We start from the raw sequence: 22,387 nt of genomic DNA, 5'->3' as shown, positions 1-22,387 counted from the left end.
TATCTAGTATAATTTTGAAGGTATTACAGAAAGTAAAATATAAATAACTCTTTTATTTAAAGAAATTGTAGTGTCGAAGAGCCATAATTAATTTAAGTCAACAAGGCTGATTGCCTAGAAGGGGCACAGGGCTGCGAGGGATCCAGAGCGGATCCAAGTTGTTGGCTCTGAGCACTATGGGACTTAACATCTGAGGTCATCAACCCCCTAGAACTTAGAACTACTTAAACCTAACTAACCTAAGGACATCACACACATCCATGCCCGAGGCAGGATTCGAACCTGCGACCGTAGCGGTCGCGCGGTTCCGGACTGAAGCGCCTGAACCGCTCGGCCACACGGCCGGCGCGGATCCAAGTAAGTGGATACATAAAGCGAGGATGGTGACGACACAAAATAATCAGGCAGGCTCTAAGTAAAGGACTTATCCAGTCAGACAGAAACACCACAAGATGTATATAGGCCAATAGATATGTCTCGTCTTTTCATGGAATTATCTTACTCTGCAGACATTCTCTACGCAATGTTTTCGGCGAGAGGACCCTCCAATGTGTGGTGCTTCTGGCGTCCAGGTCACTGTGCGCCACGTTTTATTGGATTGCGTTTTATTTTCTGACCAGTGGGCTGCGGCTGACTTGTCAGCGGACCTGCCATCACTTTTAGGCAACACTCGGATGAATGTGGTTAAAATTTTAAAGTTCTGTGCCATGTCAAATATTTTTACAAAGATTTTAGGGAGAGGATCTTAATTTGCTCACTGTGTGACAAGCTCGCCCATATTTTATGTAAGTGGCCAGCTGATGACAATATCCTGTGGCATTCTTGTTGCTACGTTTTCCCTTCCCTTACGTTTTACTTTCCTATGTAGCATTTTCCTTCTTTTCCTGCCTTCTTTGCGTGTGTGCTTCAGTTCTATTAGGTCTGTCCACATTCGTTCTTTTTAATGTGTGTCAGGGCGCTGATGACCTCGACGTTGAGCGCCCATAAGCTCCAACACACACGCACTCTACGCAATGTTGCAAGCTCTTTTGCCTTACTTTGCTGCCGGATTTAATCATTTCTACCGAGTCACCATTATCTCTAATGCCTTTCCTCCATACGTGGAATGTCTTCGTACAGTTCATCTGGCAATACTACCACTAGCACAAAAAGTGAAGAGTGAGTTGTGGGGCAGAGGTGGTCTGGTGCTCCAGGGCCCTGAGCAGAGTTCAGTGTCACCTCGGCCGCGGCTCCGCGGCTCCCTTAATTTTTACGGTCGCTTTGGACGCCCACCGGGCGCGATTCGGCGTCGTATCCGGGCCGTGCTCTGGCCCCGCCCTCGGCCTTGGGCTGCAGGGAGGGTAAGGAGCGCGCCTATAAAGGCGGCGGGCGGCGACTGCGGGGCACAGTTGTCCGCTCCAGGCACAGCAGACCCTCAGCCAACAATGAACAAGTACTTCGTGAGTATACTGCAACTGCTCTCTGTGTTACCGAAGCCCTAGGTACTGACCACTGTGCTGTTCGGAATACTGCAGTGTGTAGTGTGGAGTACACAGTGATTCTTCGATATGAACAATGTTATTCTCTTTAAGTTCTTTTGTTAATGTCCCTGTACCTACAGATTGGAAAATCGCGCAGGTCGCACCAGTGTTTATGAAGGGTAGTAGGAGTAATCCATCGAACTACAGACCTATATCATTGACGTCGGTTTCCAGTAGGGTTTTGGAGCATATACTGTATTCAAACACTATGAATCACCTCGAAGGGAACGATCTATTGATACGTAATCAGCATGGTTTCAGAAAACATCGTTCTTGTGCCACGCAGCTAGCTCGTTATTCGCACGAAGTAATGGCCGCTATCGACAGGGGATCTCAAGTTGATTCCGTATTTCTAGATTTCCGGAAAGCTTTTGACACCGTTCCTCACAAGCGACTTCTAATCAAGCTGCGGGCCTATGGGGTATCGTCTCAGTTGTGCCACTGGATTCGTGATTTCCTGTCTGGAAGGTCGTAGTTCGTAGTAATAGACGGCAAATCATTGAGTAAAATTGAAGTTATATCAGGTGTTCCCCAGGGAAGCGTCCTGGGACCTCTGCTGCTCCTGATCTGTATAAATGACCTGTGTGACAATCTGAGCAGTTCTCTTGGGTTGTTCGCAGATGATCCTGTAATTTACCGAAGGCCAGTATCAGTTGCAAAGCGATTTAGAAAAGATTGCTGTATGGTGTGGCAGGTGGCAGTTGACGCTAAATAACGAAAAGTGTTAGGTGATCCACATGAGTTCCAAAAGAAATCCGTTAGAATTCGATTACTCGATAAATAGGACAGTTCTCAAGGCTGTCAATTCAACTAAGTACCTGGGTGTTAAACTTACGAACAACTTCGGTTGGAAAGACCACATAGATAATATTGTGGGGAAGGCGAGCCAAAGGTTGCGTTTCATTGGCAGGACACTTAGAAGATGCAACAAGTCCACTAAAGAGACAGCTTACACTACACTCGTTCGTCCTCTTAGAATATTGCTGCGCGGTGTGGGATCCTTACCAGGTGGGATTGACGGAGGACATCGAAAGGGTGCAAAAACGGGCAGCTCGTTTTGTATTATCAGGTAATAGGGGAGAGAGTGTGGCAGATATGATACGCGAGTTGGGATGGAAGTCATTAAAGCAAAGACGTTTTTCGTCGCGGCGAGATCTATTTACGAAATTTCAGTCACCAACTTTCTCTTCCGAATGAGAAAATATTTTGTTGAGCCCAACCTACATAGGTAGGAATGATCATCAAAATAAGATAAGAGAAATCAGAGCTCGAACAGAAGAGTTAGGTGTTCGTTTTTCCCGCGCGCTGTTCGGGAGTGGAATGGTAGAGAGATAGTATGATTGTGGTTCGATGAACCCTCTGCAGCACTTAAATGTGAATTGCAGAGCAATCATGTAGATGTAGATGTAGATGTAGGTAAGTAACTTTTTCTGGGCATTAAGTCATAAGTGATCTAAACGAGAAACGACTCGTTCGGCTGAATGATATTGAAAATCGACGAAAAACTATGCGTGTGCCTAATTGCTTTAAAGAGAGAGGGAAGGAATCAAAATAAGAGTTCAATACCCTCCCCGATCCCCATATCAATCTATGATCAGTAAGCGGTTCGAAATGCTATATTCATTCACTGACTGACCATACTGGCACCGAAATAGAAGATTACAGAGAGAAGGCCGAAATACTGAATTCGGACTTCCGAAATTGTTTCACCGAGGAACATCGTAACACGGTCGCTCCTTTCAATTATGACCGCCGAAAAGGTAGATATTGAGATGACCGATCGCGGAATAGAAAATTAACTACAATCGCTTAGTAGCGAAAGGCATCAAGACCATATGAGATCCCTGTAAAATTCTATACAGATTATGCAAAAGAACTTTCGTTCCTTCTAGCATCAGATTATCTTAGATCAATGCAGCACCAAGAGGTTCCTAGAAACTGTAAAAAAAGCGCAGATCATTCCCGTTTTCAAGGAGGGCCACAAAATAGATTCACATAATTATAGACGTATATCGTTGACGTCAATCGGTTGTTTAATTATAGAACATGCTTTATGACCAAGGATTATGACGTTTTTGGAGAAATAAAACCTCTTTTATCAACATTAACATGGATCCCGCAAAACAGAGATCTTGCGAAACTCAGCTCACACTGTTCCTCCATAAAATCCATAGCTCTGTATACAATGGACAAGAAGAGAATAGAAGCTTTCGATATGTGGTGCTACAGAAGAATGCTGAAGATTAGATGGGTAGATCACATAACTAATGAGGAGGTATTGAATAGAATTGGGGAGAAGAGGAATTTGTGACACAACTTGACTAGAAGAAGGGATCGGTTTGTAGGACACGTTCTGAGGCATCAAGGGATCACCAATTTAGTACTGGAGGGCAGCGTGGAGGGTAAAAATCGTAGAGGAAGATATTTGATAACCGTCTGGAACTGCCGTTTAGTGAAAAATATACGAGCTCACCGAGCATCGGACGAGATTTGCGACTGTATTCAAGACTTCCTTGCGGATAGAGCTCAACACGTCGCTCTTAAGGAAACAAAATCGATAGATGTAATTTCTGAAGTGTTCCAAGGGAGTATGAGCGAACCGCTACTGTTTGCAGTGTATGTAAATGATCTACTAGAAAGCACCGGAAGTTGCTTAACACTATTCGCAAATGAGGCGAGTGTCTGTAAGAAAGTAACAACGCCAGAAGATAGTATCGATTTGCAGAATAGACTGCAAATGATTGATGAATGCTGCAGGCTCTGTAACGTATATCCCATACATGTTGTTGTTGTTGTTGTTGTTGTGTTCTTCAGTCCTGAGATTGGTTTGATGCAGCTCTCCGTGCTACTCTATCCTGTGCAAGCTTCTTCATCTCCCAGTACCTACTGCAACCTACATCCTTCTGAATCTGCTTAGTGTATTCGTCTCTTGGTCTCCCTCTACAATTTTTACCCTCCACGCTGCCCTCCAATACTAAATTGGTGATCCCTTGATGCCTCAGAACATGTTCTACAAACCGATCCCTTCTTCTAGTCAAGTTGTGCCACAAATTCCTCTTCTCCCCAATTCTATTCAATACCTCCTCATTAGTTATGTGATCTACCCATCTAATCTTCAGCATTCTTCTGTAGCACCACATATCGAAAGCTTCTTTTCTCTTCTTGTCCATACGATTTGTCCATGTTTCACTTCCTTATATGCCTACACTCCATACAAATACTTTCAGAAACGACTTCCTGACACTTAAATCTATACTCGATGTTAACAAATTTCTCTTCTTCAGAAACGCTTTCCTTGCCATTGCCAGTCTACATTTTATATCCTCTCTACTTCGACCATCATTAAAGATTTTGCTCCCCAAATGGCAACACTCCTTTACTACTTTAAATGTCTCATTTCCTAATCTAATTCCCTCATCACCTGATTTAATTCGACTACATTCCATTATCCTCGTCTTCCTTTTGTTAATGTTCATCATATATTCTCCTATCAAGACACTGTCCATTCGGTTCAACTGCTCTTCCAAGTTCTTTGCTGTCTCTGACAGAATTACAATGTCATCGGCGAACCTCAAAGTTTTTATTTCTTCTCCATGGATTTTAATACCTACTCCGAATTTTTTTGTTTCCTTTACTGCTTGCACAATACACAGATTGAATAACGTTGGAGAGAGGCTATAGCCCTGTCTCACTCCCTTCCCAACCACTGCTTCCCTTTCGTGCCCCTTGACAACTGCCATCTGGTTTCTGTACAAATTGTAAATAGCCTTTCGCTCCCTATATTTGACCTCTGCCACCTTCAGAATTTGAAAGAGAGTATTCCAGTCAACATTGTCAAAAGCTTTCTCTAAGTGTACAAATTCTACAAACGTAGGTTTGCCTTTTCTTAATCTAGCTTCTAAGATAAGTCGTAGGGTCTGACCGTCCTTTCAATTATGAATGCCGAAAAGGTAGATATTGATACGACCGATCGCGGAATAGAAAAACAACTACAATCGCTTAGCAGTGAAAGGCATCAGGACCATATGAGATCCCTGTAAGATTGTATATAGATTATGCAAAAGAACTTTCGTCCCTTCTAGCATCAGACAGATCACTGCAGCACCGAGAGGTTCCTAGCGACTGGAGAAAAAGCGCAGATCATTCCTGTTTTCAAAAAGGGCCACAAAATAGATTCACATAATTATAGACTTATATCGTTGACGTCAATCGGTTGTATGTTCTTGGAGAGAGAAAGCCTCCTCCATAAAAATTAACATGGATCCCGGAAAAAGAGATCTTGCGAAACTCAGCTCACACTGTTCCTCCATAAAATCCATAGCTTATACAATTGCGCTCAGGTTGATGCCGTGTTCCTCAACTCCAGGAAGATATTTGATACCGTCCGGAACTGCCATTTAGTGAAAAATATGCGAGCTTACCGAGTATCGGACCAGATTTGCGACTGAATTCAAGACTTTCTTGCAGACAGAACTCAACACGTCGCACTTAAGGAAACAAAATCGATAGATGTAATTTCTGAAGCATCCCAAGGGAGTATGGCCGGACTGCTATTCTTTGCAGTGTATATAAATTATCTGCTAGAAAGCATCGGAAGTTGCTTAACACTGTTCGCAAATGAGGCTAGTACCTGTAAGAAAGTAACAACGCCAGAAGACAGTATCGACTTGCAGAATAGTCTGCAGAGGATTGATGAATGCTGCAGACTCTGTAACATATGTCCCATACATATAAAAAGAAATCCGTTGCTGCTCAATTAGACTGTTGATGGCAAACTGCTGGGAACAGTATGTACCGTAAAGTATCTAGGCGTAACTTTCCAGAGCTACAAGTGGTATGATCACATGAAGCAAATAGTAAAAGAAGTAGATGCCACACTGAGGTTGCGTAGGAAGAATCTTAAGGTAATGTAAATCATCCACGATGGAAGTTGCATACAAGGCGCTTGTTCCACCTATTCTTGACTGTTGTTCATCTATGGTATCCTTGCCATGTAGGACTGATAGAAGATGTAGATAAGATCCAACAAAGAGGGACGCGCTTCGTTACAGGACCTTTTGGTCGGCGCGAGAGCCTTACAGAGATTTTCAACAGACACCAGCGGCGTACGCTACAAGAGAGGCGTTTTACCTCACCGAGGGGTTCACTACTGAAATTTTGAGAGAGCACTTTCCGGAAAGAACCGGACAACGTATTACTTGCTGACACATGCACCTTTCTAAATGAGCACTATGAGAAATTCGAAAAATTAGAGCTAGTACAGAGACTTCCTGGCAACCACACTTCCCGCGTGCCATTCGCGAGAGCTACGGGAAAGTGGGGATCAGTTAGTGGTGCGAGAAGTACCCCCCGCCATACACTGTTAGGTAGCTTGCAGAGTACGATGTAGGTACAGACTATTCATAGGGCTCCATAAATAACCTATCTATCTCCGCTAAAGTAATTATTTAACTACAGCTGAGCAATGTCTGTTCGAAAATAAGACGTCATTCATAAGAACACAACTTACACAGCACCAGAATGTTTAATTTATTGCGTAACGAGGTAAAATGTGCTTTTCCGAAGTATCACATCAATTTTTTGAAAGCAACGACGAGGTGCCTCTTTCAGAGCAAGGATATAGTTAATGGAATTCATGTAAACTGAGGAGCGGCTTGTATCCAAAACGTTTACTGGTCCGCAGTACCACTAGTTAGAGAAATACCTAATAATAACTACTGTACCTCAATTTGTATTCACGAACGGGACGTGAAAATGACTCTACATACTAGTATAGACTCTTGGAATCAATGCGGTGGGTTTCAAATTCTTTGACTTCATTCCTCAACAGAATGTGCAGGTAATGGTGGTTGCTTAATCGTTTGTATGTCAGTTGCTCTAACGACAGTACATATATTCTTCCATACAGGCCTAAATGAAAATCTCTGCATGTTTCTTCCTCAGTACAACCGCATATCTCAAAAATTAGGTTAGAGCACTTCAAGAACACTTTTCTGCCACTGTTGACACAACATTTATATTTTTTTCTTGGCTTCGTTCACCCTAACTTTATTAGTTACTCATGGGTGAGTAATTTCTTATTCTTCAGCATACAATATTACAGGTAGTGCTTCCCTCACTGATGAGTCATAACTATTTCGGAACTTGTTATGTAAGTCGACGTGCGGTCGCTTGGACTGTAGCAGTAATAATTGCAAACACACAGTCTGTTACAGATAGCTGCTTCTGAGCATCGCTCAGTATCCGAGTTTTAATGGATATACCTTAGATTACGCACGTGGACACCGATAATGTTATCACATGTCCTAAGGTGTAGCGTACGTAACTCCTGATAAAACAAGGGCTTTATAACGCAAGAACGGGCACAAAGACAGTCACGGTGATGCACGATTGTGTTCTATAGAGATTAGCGGAAAACAGATGGACAGCGACATTTTCCTATTGACTAGTTGCACATTTCTGTACGGATTTTGTCTGTTCCTGGCACAACGTACAGCTATTATTAAGGAAAGGGACAGTACTGTGGAAAGAGCAACGAGATACTGAAATGTACGGCTACTTTCAGTGAAACACGTGGTGCGGTCTTTTCTGTTGTCTCCGTGTCCTGACTTGAGCAATATTGTTTGTTCACCTTCGTCAGAAAAGAAAGATACGGGTCATGCGTACCCTTTTAACTATAAAGACAAAAACCTTAACATCAACGTGATCGTGTGTGAGTTAATACTCGTAAGTGAGGCGATAAAAATGGTTACCTATGAGGAGATGATCACATTCTTCAAAAAATTCTACAAATGTGGACGAGATAAAACCCTGGAGACTTCAGTGCACAGTTGAAAAGCGAACACTTGGCCGTAAATTTCACAGTGTGATGGAGCCAATATGTAGTCTTCCCCGCCAAGTTGCTATAGAATTAATACCATTACAAAGAACCTTAGAATGAAGAACTACTAAGCTTCAGTCTAAGTTCAATGAAGAGCGTCGCTTGTGAACAACAGAGACTGAGGTCACCTTTCGCTCTTTTGTAAAAGCTCAAGCCAGGTATACTGTTGGATCGATATGGAAAACGCGTGAAATTATCAAACAACCACTCTGTGTCGGCGCAGTCATGTTGAAGTATGTGAAAGTGTTCAACTTCACGAGGCCTACATTTTGGTGGTGGCGGTCTTCGGTGCGCAATGGTCGCCCGAAACGTATCAGCAAATGCCATCGCCGTCCCGCTGCTTCGTGACTCAATTGTCAGTACCACAGTGCGGTCACGGCCAGGCGGTTTCAATGTCAACGGGTATCAGTGTCAGAGGGTTTCAATGTCAGAACCGCAACCGACCTATAAGATGCAAGGTCGCACTAGACGGTAAACTCAGCTGGGTGACATAAGAGTTGCGGTACTGCTGTTATAGAGATCCTGTAACTTAAGTCCTCGTCATAAGCAGGTGAAGCTGCCTAACTAGAACCAATTTTGAAACACGAATGCTGTTAAACATTGTGGTAAAAATAAAATGTCTCCGTACTAGTCACAGTTTCTCAAGCAGTCTTTACTGCAGTACATACGTACGTACGTTTCTTCATTTTTCTCGGATTGTGTCTCCCTGTAAATTCAGAGACATTCTTTCCGTAGTGTATAATGGTTTTATTATTTTATTTTAGTGCGTGACATGGTATTTGCCGTGAGTGTTTCCAATACTTTCTCCGAAAAATAAAAAAAAAATTAAAAAGCTGTGACGAAACGCAAGGCTTTCCTTTAAGCCTTCGCTACACATTCTGTGAATCCTGAGCTTATCTTTACACGTATATTGTAGGTATTTACGTGGCGGATGAAACGTCTATTTATCGTACTAGGTATGTGATCATTTACTACGATGTTTTCAGGTAGTCAGCTGACAAGTTGCGTCATCAGTAAACTATTAGTATTATGAGTTGCATTGGTGGCGCTTATAGCTTCCTAGTATATTTAGCTCATGAGAGCTAAAAACGGAAGATTTTCAGGTTTAGAAAGGTGTGGTAAGATCATGAGTCTCACCAATTAGAAAAGACTATCTGTGAATTGAGAAAAACCACAGAAAAGTAATAAATAGATAATTTAGTAAATAAGGGTAACTGCTTGTTATTCCTCTCATCTGCGCAGCCAACATGGAGATATTGCCGGCATTCATCGAAGAGAAATAATTTCCCGTCAAGTGTGCTGTTATTTGACTGTGATCGTTCGTAAAAATTCGTAAGCAGGTGTTAAAGATATCATTACGTTAAAACTGGTTGTTGTTTTGTCGTCTTCCTTAAATTATTACACTCCTGGAAATTGAAATAAGAACACCGTGAATTCATTGTCCCAGGAAGGGGAAACTTTATTGACACATTCCTGGGGTCAGATACATCACATGATCACACTGACAGAACCACAGGCACATAGACACAGGCAACAGAGCATGCACAATGTCGGCACTAGTACAGTGTATATCCACCTTTCGCAGCAATGCAGGCTGCTATTCTCCCATGGAGACGATCGTAGAGATGCTGGATGTAGTTCAGAGGAACGACTTGCCATGCTATTTCCACCTGGCGCCTCAGTTGGACCAGCGTTCGTGTTGGACGTGCAGACCGCGTGAGACGACGCTTCATCCAGTCCCAAACATGCTCAATGGGGGACAGATCCGGAGATCTTGCTGGCCAGGGTAGTTGACTTACACCTTCTAGAGCACGTTGGGTGGCACGGGATACATGCGGACGTGCATTGTCCTGTTGGAACAGCAAGTTCCCTTGCCGGTCTAGGAATGGTAGAACGATGGGTTCGATGACGGTTTGGATGTACCGTGCACTATTCAGTGTCCCCTCGACGATCACCAGTGGTGTACGGCCAGTGTTGGAGATCGCTCCCCACACCATGATGCCGGGTGTTGGCCCTGTGTGCCTCGGTCGTATGCAGTCCTGATTGTGGCGCTCACCTGCACGGCGCCAAACACGCATACGACCATCATTGGCACCAAGGCAGAAGCGACTCTCATCGCTGAAGACGACACGTCTCCATTCGTCCCTCCATTCACGCCTGTCACGACACCACTGGAGGCGGGCTGCACGATGTTGGGGCGTGAGCGGAAGACGGTCTAACACTGTGCGGGACCGTAGCCCAGCTTCATGGAGACGGTTGCGAATGGTCCTCGCCGATACCCCAGGAGCAACAGTGTCCCTAATTTGCTGGGAAGTGGCGGTGCGGTCCCCTACGGCACTGCGTAGGATCCTACGGTCTTGGCGTGCATCCGTGCGTCGCTGCGGTCCGGTCCCAGGTCGACGGGCACGTGCACCTTCCGCCGACCACTGGCGACAACATCGATGTACTGTGGAGACCTCACGCCCCACGTGTTGAGCAATTCGGTGGTACGTCTACCCGGCCTCCCGCATGCCCACTATACGCCCTCGCTCAAAGTCCGTCAACTGCACATACGGTTCACGTCCACGCTGTCGCGGCATGCTACCAGTGTTAAAGACTGCGATGGAGCTCCGTATGCCACGGCAGACTGGCTGACACTGACGGCGGCGGTGCACAAATGCTGCGCAGCTAGCGCCATTCGACGGCCAACACCGCGGTTCCTGGTGTGTCCGCTGTGCCGTGCGTGTGATCACTGCTTGTACAGCCCTCTCGCAGTGTCCGGAGCAAGTATGGTGGGTCTGACACACCGGTGTCAATGTGTTCTTTTTTCCATTTCCAGGAGTGTATTTCAGTTGTGTGAGATTTTTCGAGGCATGGCCCCACCATCAGCCAAAATGAAAACAGGAAATCGTTTTACTTGCATAAACACACTCTTAAATAAATATCGACTAAAAACAGGGGTACACAGGCGTATTTAAGTTAAATGTTTTTGCATTGTCACTTTTGCTGATGATGTGGTCATACCTGGAAACATGTCGCACAGTTAAAAGACAACTTTTGTGACTTCTAACTGATTCTAAGAGACATGTGAGAAATAAACAGAGATTTCCGTACCGACACTTCCTCGCATTCTACTTCTCGTGCATCTAGGTCCGTGAACTATGTGAACTTCCAACTTCTAACCCTCTGTAATCACTTACTGGCAACTCATGACCACTTCAAACAACTGCATTTTTAGTTAAGCACAATACCATCCTTGTTATCACTAATTTGGAATGGCCATCCAGTTCACCTCATTACTGGATGCTCCAGAAGCTCCAACAAGCAAATTTTCATAATAATATGAGTAACATAAAATGTTAGGTTTTGCGGACACATACAGACGCATTGCCCACTGGTGTTCATCTCGGGATCTTCAGCTGACGACCACCAGTACGAATCCTCGGCATTGTCAAACATTCTGCGTCCAGTGCTGCTGGCAATGTCCATACTGGCATCAGCAGTGAAGGCGAAATCTTTCACAATGCTAACTTCTCTGGGTGATAAAACTTCAGAAAAATCACTAAATGAACGCTGAATGTACATCCCGAGACCAGCTCCAACAGGGAACACGTTAATGTTAACCCTTAACGATACTCGCCATTTAGTTCGTGGGGTAGTTTTCGACCCCAAAAATAAAAACCGTCAGGAAGTTATTTACTTCACTAAACTGTTGTTAATGAATCAATAAAAGAAAGACTTCTATTTAAAAAAATCTATCTTCATTAAAAAGAAAATGTGATCTTACCAACAATTAACGTTGTTACATTAACACTGGCCTCGTAAGCAGAGTTTTTGGAATTAGTTTAAAAAATAGAAAATCTAGTTCAAGAATCTCCAGAAATATTTTTTGAGATACAATAACGATACTCGCCATTTAGTTCGTGGGGTAGTTTTCGACCCCAAAAATAAAAACCGTCAGGAAGTTATTTACTTCACTAAACTGTTGTTAATGAATCAATAAAAGAAAGACTTCTATTTAAAAAAATCTATCTTCATTAAAAAGAAAATGTGATCTTACCAACAATTAACGTTGTTACATTAACACTGGCCTCGTAAGCAGAGTTTTTGGAATTAGTTTAAAAAATAGAAAATCTAGTTCAAGAATCTCCAGAAATATTTTTTGAGATACAATAATTACAAATTGAGTGAACTATAAAGAGAAAAGGAAACAATGACATTTTGAACAGGCGTGTTTGACGTTTAGAACCTGTTCTGGCAGTTTCCGTGTCTTTAAGGCTTGGACATACGTGACATCGCGACACCTTTGACCTTTTTGGCTGATTCGCACCCGCTTGGACTTGCGTTTCAAATTCGTCGATCCTGCTATAGTTTTAAAAATTTTTGCAGAGAACTTCGTCCATTGGAGTGTGCAAGTCCCTAGAAAAGTTTCAAAAATTCATTTTCTTCTCCTTGATATCTGCTGTGATCAATGTCATGTCGAGTTGTTTTATAAAATCTGTATACGCTATCTTGCTATTCTTGTTTATAATATTTTTTCCTTAAAATAGCCAGATAGTCTCACTATTTCTTGGATTTCTACGCGATCATTCTTTTCTTCTGCCTCTTCATCGTCCTCTGATTCACTGTCAGTTTCATGATCAGATATTTCTGTTTCATTGACACTGAACTCGACCACATCATGAAAAGATGCTAGTGTATCCAATGAGTTATCAGTCTTAATTAGCTACGAATAACTCCAATATTTGATCATCGTTCAAACGCCGCCCATTCCGTCTAACACAATAAAAAAAATTAGTTTTTAGGTAGCGTTTGTTAGTTCGTGGGGTAGATTTCAACCCCAACTGGTACATTTCTACAGAAATAATGGTTTGTGGTTAGCACGCGCCTGCACAATGAGAAAACACAGCCGGTACTAAGAAGGGGAACTCCCCATCGCATCCTCCTCAGATTTACAGGTAAAATGGTCCATTGGATAGCTCGTCAAAAACTGAATACGTATCAGGCACGAAAACAGGAAGAAGGTGTACTGAACTGTGGAAAAAAGAAGCTAAGTAGAATGAGTGAACGGTCCAGATTTTCTATGTGCAATATCGAACAATGTTAGAGACCGACATGCCGCATAGACTGCTCACAGAAATAAAAGCGGTTCTAGGCGCTCCAGTCCGGAACCAAGCGGCTGTTACGCAGGTTCTAATCTTGCCTTGGGCATGGATGTGTGTGATGTCCTTAGCTTAGTTAGGTTTAAGTAGTTCTAAGTCTATGGAACTGATGACCTCAGATGTTGAGTCCCATAGTGTTAGGAACCATCTGAACCATTTTTGAACAGAAATAAAAACAACAAATAAACGGGTATGAACTGTATTACGTACAACGAAGGAATTGAAAAGTCAGAACTTCCTAAACGGAACGCAGAAATAAAAACAACAAATAAATGGATAAGAACTATATTACAACGAAGGAATTGAAAAGTCAAAACTTCCTAAATGGAACATGTGTTACACGTGTAGAACAAGTAGGAGGTGCATACGTTTGGAGGTCCCTTCTTCACGCGTCGCTGTTGCAAACGGACATTACATCTCGACACATAGTACACAAATTTGCATACAGCTGACAGTGCGCAGTTTTGTGGAAAAAAGTAGGATACGAAGGAGATATGAACCCGGATCTCCCCCTTCACAGTCTTATCACCGTGACCACACAACCAAGACACGATGGTCATTAATGTCGCTCGATAATGCACATATTTTTAGACCGTTCGCTGTTTCTATTTTGCTTCTTCTTCCCGTATTTCAGTACATCTTCTTCTTACTTTCGTGTTTCCTCTGTGTTCACGTTTTGTCAGGCTGACCAATGGACTACCTTATCACTAAATGTGAGGGGGGTGCGATGGGGAGTTGCCCTTGTAACGTGGGGTAATAAATGACGCCACGAATGCAGTTAAGGGTTAACAGTAACAAAGAGTTCGTGACAAGTCTCCGTTTGTACTCGACATGACAGTGAACCTAACGTTGTCAGGAGGGTCGCTGAACACTTGAGTAGCCTCTGGCGTGTGACTGAGGTACGTTGGTGTGTGCTGCAGGCTCTATTCGTGGTGTTGGCGGCCCTGGTGGCTGTGAGCGTGGCCGTGCCGTACCCCGCGCCGTACCCGGTGGCCGCCCCCGCCGCCGCCCCTGCCGCCGCCGCCCCCGCGCCCGCCGGCAAGGAGTCACTCAAGGGCCAGGAGGCGGTGTACGTGGGTTACGCCGGCTACCCCTACCTGTACGGCGCGCCCGTCGCATACCTGGGCTGAGCGGCCGCCCACACACCGCTCGACGACCCAGACATGGACCTCGCTGCTCACGACGACTGCTCCACACGCTTTTCACTCTTCGTTATCGGCGTACGCTGCCATCTACTGTCTCTCTCCCTGCGTCATCTTACGAAATAAACGTTTGTAGATAAACACACTATTGTTTCATTTCCTACAGAAACCCAGTACAAACTTAATCTATAATGACATTCCTCTGTTCCTTTCAGTCAACAGAGCACCTTTCAATCAACAGCGGAGTGCACTAACAAGTAAACTTACTCAACAGATACACTTCGATTTCGATCGGTTTTGAGTATCTTGTACCTTAGAACAAAATAAGATCCACAAATTTTTGCGCATACACCCATACGGTCATTAAGGGGCTGAAACACTACCTTGACAATGTTGAATTTAATATTTCTTATAGAATACCACTGAAACAATAACACATATGAAAAAAAACGTCTAATAAAAGTTTTATGGCTTTTAATGTGCATCCAGATTTGTCGAAAAAGTTTTTTTTTCTCATCTCTTCCCAATTATTTTGCTTTGCATTTCGACATTTGGCTAACATCAAAACATGTAGTATCATTAATACAAAATTCAATCATATATAAACGGTATTCCAATGACACATTTGTCAAAAATAAGCTAGAAATTCTCTAAATCAAAGTTCACACAGCAGTTTTTAACTCAACCAGTTCTGCACCTTTCTCATTAGGGATCAGATTTACAATAATGGGTCAACAATTACACACACAAAAATTCCAAATGTAACTTAATTAAACCTAAAAAAGGTTGCAACTTCAAAATAAAAAATACACCAAATGTAAAAACAACACACAAATACGTTACAAGATATATAATATTTCATAAAATTAAAAGAATATATATCGGGGAAAGACATTACACAATCCAACATTGCAATTGGCATTGAAGCAGAGACACATCAGACATGCATACAGCGATTTAGAGCGATTTATAGCTTATTTCTGAGAGATGAACCTTTGGAACACAACTTCATCATATACTACAACGTATTCAAAGACGATCAACATCGAATTGTATCCCTCTGGTAGATTTACTTATAAGTAATATCACACAAGTTCCAGGGAGAAAACTAAATATTTTTATTGCAGCCTTTTTTATTGTTCTTTATCTACAAAACTCTATTTATAAGTGTAAAATTTATGTGCACGTGATAATTTAACAACAGTAAATTAAGGGTGTTTCCAAGTCTTGAGGGTAAACTTCTAGGAGTGATAGATCAGTTCATGAGGAAGAACTTCTGTTAGAAATAAAATATTCACTGAGGCTTCGTTTAGTATTCGCCAGCACCTTGGACGACGAGATTTCACCGAATTAGCAGGGTCTGCTAACTGTGGGTGCAGCATAATATCTACTCTAGAAAACTGATAGAGTGATTATCATCACGAAAACCATAAGAATGAGTGTCTTTAAATGGAGAAACATATTTTAGAAGCGAATCAAGAATCTGAATTTCGTTTGGCCTACCACTTTCTTGTAGAGCAGATGACTGGATGTCAGGCAACACACACTGCATACGAGTGTGCCAGTGTACCTATGGTCTGCCACCTCTCAGGGGAACAACCAGCCTAGTGTCACGAGAAAGTGTCAGCAAACATTTTGAACATTTTGTATCGAACAAAAATGTTTCCCCATGATGTGATCTAAAACCCTACATGTTTGTCGCAACGACTTTAAAACATCTTGTATAGCTGCACAGTTAAAGGTAAGCAAGTAGGGTTAATATAACCATCCTTTTTTGGTATGTAAACATCTTTCCCAGTTAAGAATATTGACTGTAGGTTAAGCGGACACCCAGCCTCATATTACAAAAAAAAAAATTGAAGGTGACGTCATGTGACTACTGAACCTACATTTCTGTATTTCTGAAATGAAATAATTCGATAAAATAATATAATATAATAAAGACTGACGAGAATGTGATTGGTGATTTATAGCAAGATCTGTCAGTAATTCATTTTCACAACAAATAGCTTAACACAGTCAAAGAAATCATTCACACACACACACACACACACACACACACACACACACACACACACACACACACACACACACTCACGCGCAGTACATTTTTATAAATTACGAACAAAAGTAATACTGCAAATTTTGAAAACAGTGCAGTGTCGGAAATATTGTGCAGCTAGTACAATACTCTGACATGACTATCATGGCTTTTCAATAAATTTCCCGAACTATTTCAAGAAACGAAGATATACACCTTTAAAATGAATTTTAGTGCAAAATAGCATTGGTGAACTTAATTGACACTACTCAAACTATCACACAGTTAGGTCTTTCAGTCACTGTTTGAAAACTTCGTATGTGAAGTCGTTTTATTACGAAGGTTACAATAACCATTAGAACTCTAAAGTCACTCCTAATAGGTTATTTTAAAAATTAAAATATTTCAAGAAATGTTGAGAGCTGCACTTAAAAAGGTTTGATGGCCTTACCTGTGTTGCTGGACGTGCACATTGTCATGGTAAGTAACGCAATTTACGTGACATTCCTCTCTCTCCCTCACTCTGTCGCAGAAACTCAAGTGTAATTTTGTGGCTGTTATTCCATGATATTAAAGGATTCCCTCCATCGTCTCAGCATATTGCCATTTTATTTGTTTCAAGCCAAATTTCCTGTGCTCGATACCATTATCTACGACCACCATTCACACACACTGTCTGGCACTGAGTGACTGTGTGCACACTCTGTCCTACATCAGTTGATTTCGAGATTTTTTTTCGGAATTTCGTATCTTTGATAGGTCATCGAGACAGATTCCAGAAATGCTCTCTCTCTCAGTCTTATCAAAACGTTTAAACGCATATACTATATTTTATACTATAAATTGTGCTATTTGTGCGTATTTAAATATTTACTAAAACAGCTCAGATGTAACATTGAAAAATTATAAAACAATAAAATTACAGTTTTGCGTGGAAATATAAAAACTGAAATTGTTTCCCATACACTAACAGGTGTAACTGGTTGCTACTTCTATTACTTTTATATACATGTACTGAAGTGTTTCAAAGTAAAGCGAAGACAGAGAAAGGAAAATTAATTATGTGCCAGTGCCTAAATGCCATTATGATGAAGTAAAACGTACTTATTTCCCTCTGCCAAATCTCTATTCACTTACATGTCCTGTTTCCTCCATCATCTTGGAAGCGATCAATCCTATATTCAAGTATTTGAGTAATGAACCAATCACAACAAACTTGAACGACGAATGGAAGATTTTAGCAGAGTAAGTTTGAAACTAGGACTCAAAATCAGTCACAATAAGACTAGTGTAGTGTACAATGAACGCACCAGGGAAACATAGTAAAAATTAGTGACGAAATAACAGTAACAATGGCTGAGTTTTTGTACACACGGCAGTTGAACACCTCGACTGGATCGACAGCTACAGATATAACTAAAATAGCAAAAAATTTTAAACACTAAACCGTGCTCTTACGAGTAAGCTTCCAATGTGTCTGAAATGAGCACTGCCATTTCTGACTTACGGTAATGAGACAGGGACTTCCTACATACAAAAGCCATTCAAAAACTGAGGGTATTTAGCGACCAGTGGAAAGACGCGTATTGGGAATTGGTACCAGAGACAGAACACGGATAAATGAGTAAGTGAACATATTGGCATGGAAGCCCTAATCATGACCATAATAGATATTAGGTGGAGGAACCAGGGAAAAGGGGCCTGGTAGACTGCTGTTAGAGGGAACGCAGACGCTTCTGTTGGATTCCAAGAGACGGGAAAAGATGAAGACGACGACATAATGGATTGTGGGCAGGAAACTACAGAACAAATCCTGGAGCGACACAGTCGTGAACAGCTGAAGTCTGTCATGCACAGGGACGTCTCGGTGTGGCCTTCATGCAGTAGTGGAAGTCAGACAGCACACGATTATGATGATGATGATTATGCTCTAATCGTGAACAACGATTTAATTGCCTCATCACACGTTCATTAGAAATATTACACTGGGGAATCTTTATCACTGGCTATAGACAAACAGTATTCACATGCCCATATACAGAATTTATTAAATCCTAGCTTTTTGAATTTCTTGGAGCATCGCCGGTACCTTTTTGCTGATGTTTCACTGGTACACACAAACACACACACACACACACACACACACACACACACACACACAACCGAGCGAGGTGGCGCAGTGGTTAGCACACTGGACTCGCATTCGGGAGGACGACGGTTCAATCCCGTCTCCAGCCATCCTGATTTAGGTTTTCCGTGATTTCCCTAAATCGTTTCAGGCAAATGCCGGGATGGTTCCTTTGAAAGGGCACGGCCGATTTCCTTCCCCATCCTTCCCTAACCCGAGCTTGCGCTCCGTCTCTAATGACCTCGTTGTCGACGGGACGTTAAACACCACTAACCTAACCTAACACGCACACACACACACACACACACACACACACATACATACACACACGCACACACACGAAACACACTCAAGCTTTCCAGTCCAGGCATTGATACAGTAAATCACAGTACCACAGCAACAGTAAGCCAATATTAACGTGGTCGTACTTTTACGAAATATAATACAAAGAAACTTACAACCTATAAACACACAAGAACTTGGAATGAGAGAAGTTTGGGCAGTTGCTTTCATTGCTTCATTACTGATTCTCTTAGAGCCCAATGCCAAATTAATGCTTCTTTAAAAGCTTGAGTAAAGTAAACGCGATGACGCGCACAGCAACTCAGTAGCTCCCAGTACTAAATTGGTGATCCCTTGATGCTTCAGAACATGCCCTACCATGCGATCCCTTCTTCTGGTCAAGTTGTGCCACAAACACGAGGGCAGTTCAATAAGTAACGCAACACATTTTTTTTTCTGAAACAGGGGTTGTTATATTCAGCATTGAAACACACCAGGTTATTCCCCAATCTTTTAGCTACACAACACTATTTTTCAACGTAACCTCCATTCAATGCTACGGCCTTACGCCACCTTGAAATAAGGGCCTGCATGCCTGCACGGTATCATTCCACTGGTCGATGTCGGAGCCAACGTCGTACTGCAACAATAACTTCTTCATCATCCGCGTAGTGCCTCCCACGGATTGCGTCCTTCATTGGGCCAAACATATGGAAATCCGACGGTGCGAGATCGGGGCTGTAGGGTGCATGAGGAAGGACAGTCCACTGAAGTTTTGTGAGCTCCTCTCGGGTGCGAAGACTTGTGTGAGGTCTTGGGTTGTCATGAAGAAGGAGAAGTTCGTTCAGATTTTTGTGCCTACGAACACGCTGAAGTCGTTTCTTCAATTTCTGAAGAGTAGCACAATACACTTCAGAGTTGATCGTTTGACCATGGGGAAGGACATCGAACAGAATAACCCCTTCAGCGTCCCAGAAGACTGTAACCATGACTTTACCGGCTGAGGGTATGGCTTTAAACTTTTTCTTGGTAGGGGAGTGGGTGTGGCCCCACTCCATTGATTGCCGTTTTGTCTCAGGTTCGAAGTGATGAACCCATGTTTCATCGCCTGTAACAATCTTTGACAAGAAATTGTCACCCTCAGCCACATGACGAGCAAGCAATTCCGCACAGATGCTTCTCCTTTGCTCTTTATGGTGTTCGGTTAGACAACGAGAGACCCAGCGGGAACAAACCTTTGAATATCCCAACTGGTGAACAATTGTGACAGCACTACCAACAGAGATGTCAAGTTGAGCACTGAGTTGTTTGATGGTGATCCGTCGATCATCTCGAACGAGTGTGTTCGCACGCTCCGCCGTTGCAGGAGTCACAGCTGTGCACGGCCGGCCCGCACGCGGGAGATCAGACAGTCTTGCTTGACCTTGCGGCGATGATGACAAACGCTTTGCCCAACGACTCACCGTGCTTTTGTCCACTGCCAGATCACCGTAGACATTCTGCAAGCGCCTATGAATATCTGAGATGCCCTGGTTTTCCGCCAAAAGAAACTCGATCACTGCCCGTTGTTTGCAACGCACATCCGTTACAGACGCCATTTTAACAGCTCCGTACAGCGCTGCCACCTGTCGGAAGTCAATGAAACTATACAAGACGAAGCGGGAATGTTTGAAAATATTCCACAAGAAATTTCCGGTTTTTTCAACCAAAATTGGCCGAGAAAAAAAAATGTGTTGCATTACTTATTGAACTGCCCTCGTATCTTTCCTCCCCAATTCCATTCAGTACCTCCTCATTAGTTATGTGATCTACCCATCTAATCTTCAGCATTCTTCTGTAGCACCACTTTTCGAATGCTTCTATTTTCTTCTTGTCTAAACTGTTTATCGTCCACATTTCACTTCCATACATGAATACCCTCCATATAAATACTTTCAGAAACGACATCCTGATACTTAAAACTATACTCGATGTTAACAAATTTCTCTTCTTCAGAAACGCTTTCCTTGCCATTGCTAGTCTGCATTTTATATCCTCTCTACTTCGACCATTATCAGTTATTTTGCTCCCCAAATAGCAAAACTCCTTTACTACTTGAAGTGTCTCAATTCCTAGCCTAATTCCCTCAGCATCATCCGATTTAATTCGACTGCATTCCATTATCACCTTTTGCTATTGCTGATGTTTATCTTATATCCTCCTTTCAAGACACTGTCCATTCTATTCAGCTGCTCTTCCATGTCCTTTGCTGTCTCCGACAGAATTACAATATCATCGGTGAATATCAAAATTTTTATTTTTTCTGTGTGGATTTTAGTTTTTCTTTTGTTTCCTTTACTGTTTGCTTAATATCCAGATTGAATAACATTTGGTAATGCTACAACCCTGTCTCACTCCCTTCCCAACCACTGCATCCCTTTCATGCCCCTCGACTTATATAACTGCCATCTGGTTTCTGTACAAATTGTAAATAGCCTTTTGCTCCCTGTATTTGACCCTTGCCACCTTTAGAATTTTAAAGAGTATATTCCAGTCTACATTGTCAAAATCTTCTACAAATGCTAGAAACGTAGGTTTTCCTTTCCTTACTCTATCTTCTAAGATACGTCGTAGGGTCAGTATTGCCTCACGTGTTCAAACATTTCTACAGAATCCAGACATATCTTCCCCAAGCTCGGCTTCTACCAACTTTTTCCATGCATCTGTAAAGAATTCGTGTTAGTAATTGCAGTCATGACTTATTAAACTGATAGTTCGGTAATTTTCACATCTTTCAACACCTGCTTTCTTTGGGATTTGAATTATTATATTCTACTTGAAGTCTGATGGGAATTTCGCCTGTCTAATACATCTTGCTCACCAGATGTTAGGGTTTTGTCAGGGCTGTCTCTTCCAAGGCTGTCAGTAGTTGTAATGGAATTTTGTCTACTCCCAGGGCCCAAGTACATCGCCCTTGTATAGACCCTGTATATACTCCTTCCACCTTTCTGATTCCCTTTTATATATATGTGACGGCTATTCAGTAAGAAAGATCAGGGTGTACATAAAGTCCGGGAACATTTTCAATTATTTATTGCACAAGAACTAATCATTGTATAGATGTCATACATATTGCATTTTCAAGCGAAACTCTGAAAGTTTTTTTTTTACAAACATTCGATATGCCAAACATGAGTGACCTGACAGATGTCAATATGGTAATCGAATTCTTACCATACCCGTTCCAGGATGGTATCATCGACAGTGGCAGCCG

General features: G+C 42.4%; 1 protein-coding gene across 1 annotated transcript; it reads left to right on the top strand.

Annotated features, from left to right (window-relative positions):
* The first annotated feature begins 1,293 nt into the window (after positions 1 to 1,293).
* LOC124606901 (methylmalonyl-CoA decarboxylase subunit gamma-like) lies at positions 1,294 to 14,826 on the top strand. The gene is made up of 2 exons (XM_047139000.1): positions 1,294 to 1,439; positions 14,462 to 14,826. Exons 1-2 carry the CDS (start codon positions 1,425 to 1,427, stop codon positions 14,669 to 14,671), a joined length of 225 nt encoding a protein of 74 aa, XP_046994956.1. The 5' UTR covers positions 1,294 to 1,424; the 3' UTR covers positions 14,672 to 14,826.
* Positions 14,827 to 22,387: the final 7,561 nt, after the last annotated feature.

This window comes from Schistocerca americana, chromosome 3 (genome assembly GCF_021461395.2).
Source record: "Schistocerca americana isolate TAMUIC-IGC-003095 chromosome 3, iqSchAmer2.1, whole genome shotgun sequence".
Lineage (NCBI taxonomy): Eukaryota > Metazoa > Arthropoda > Insecta > Orthoptera > Acrididae > Schistocerca > Schistocerca americana.
This window is presented reverse-complemented; position numbering and strand designations above follow the sequence as displayed.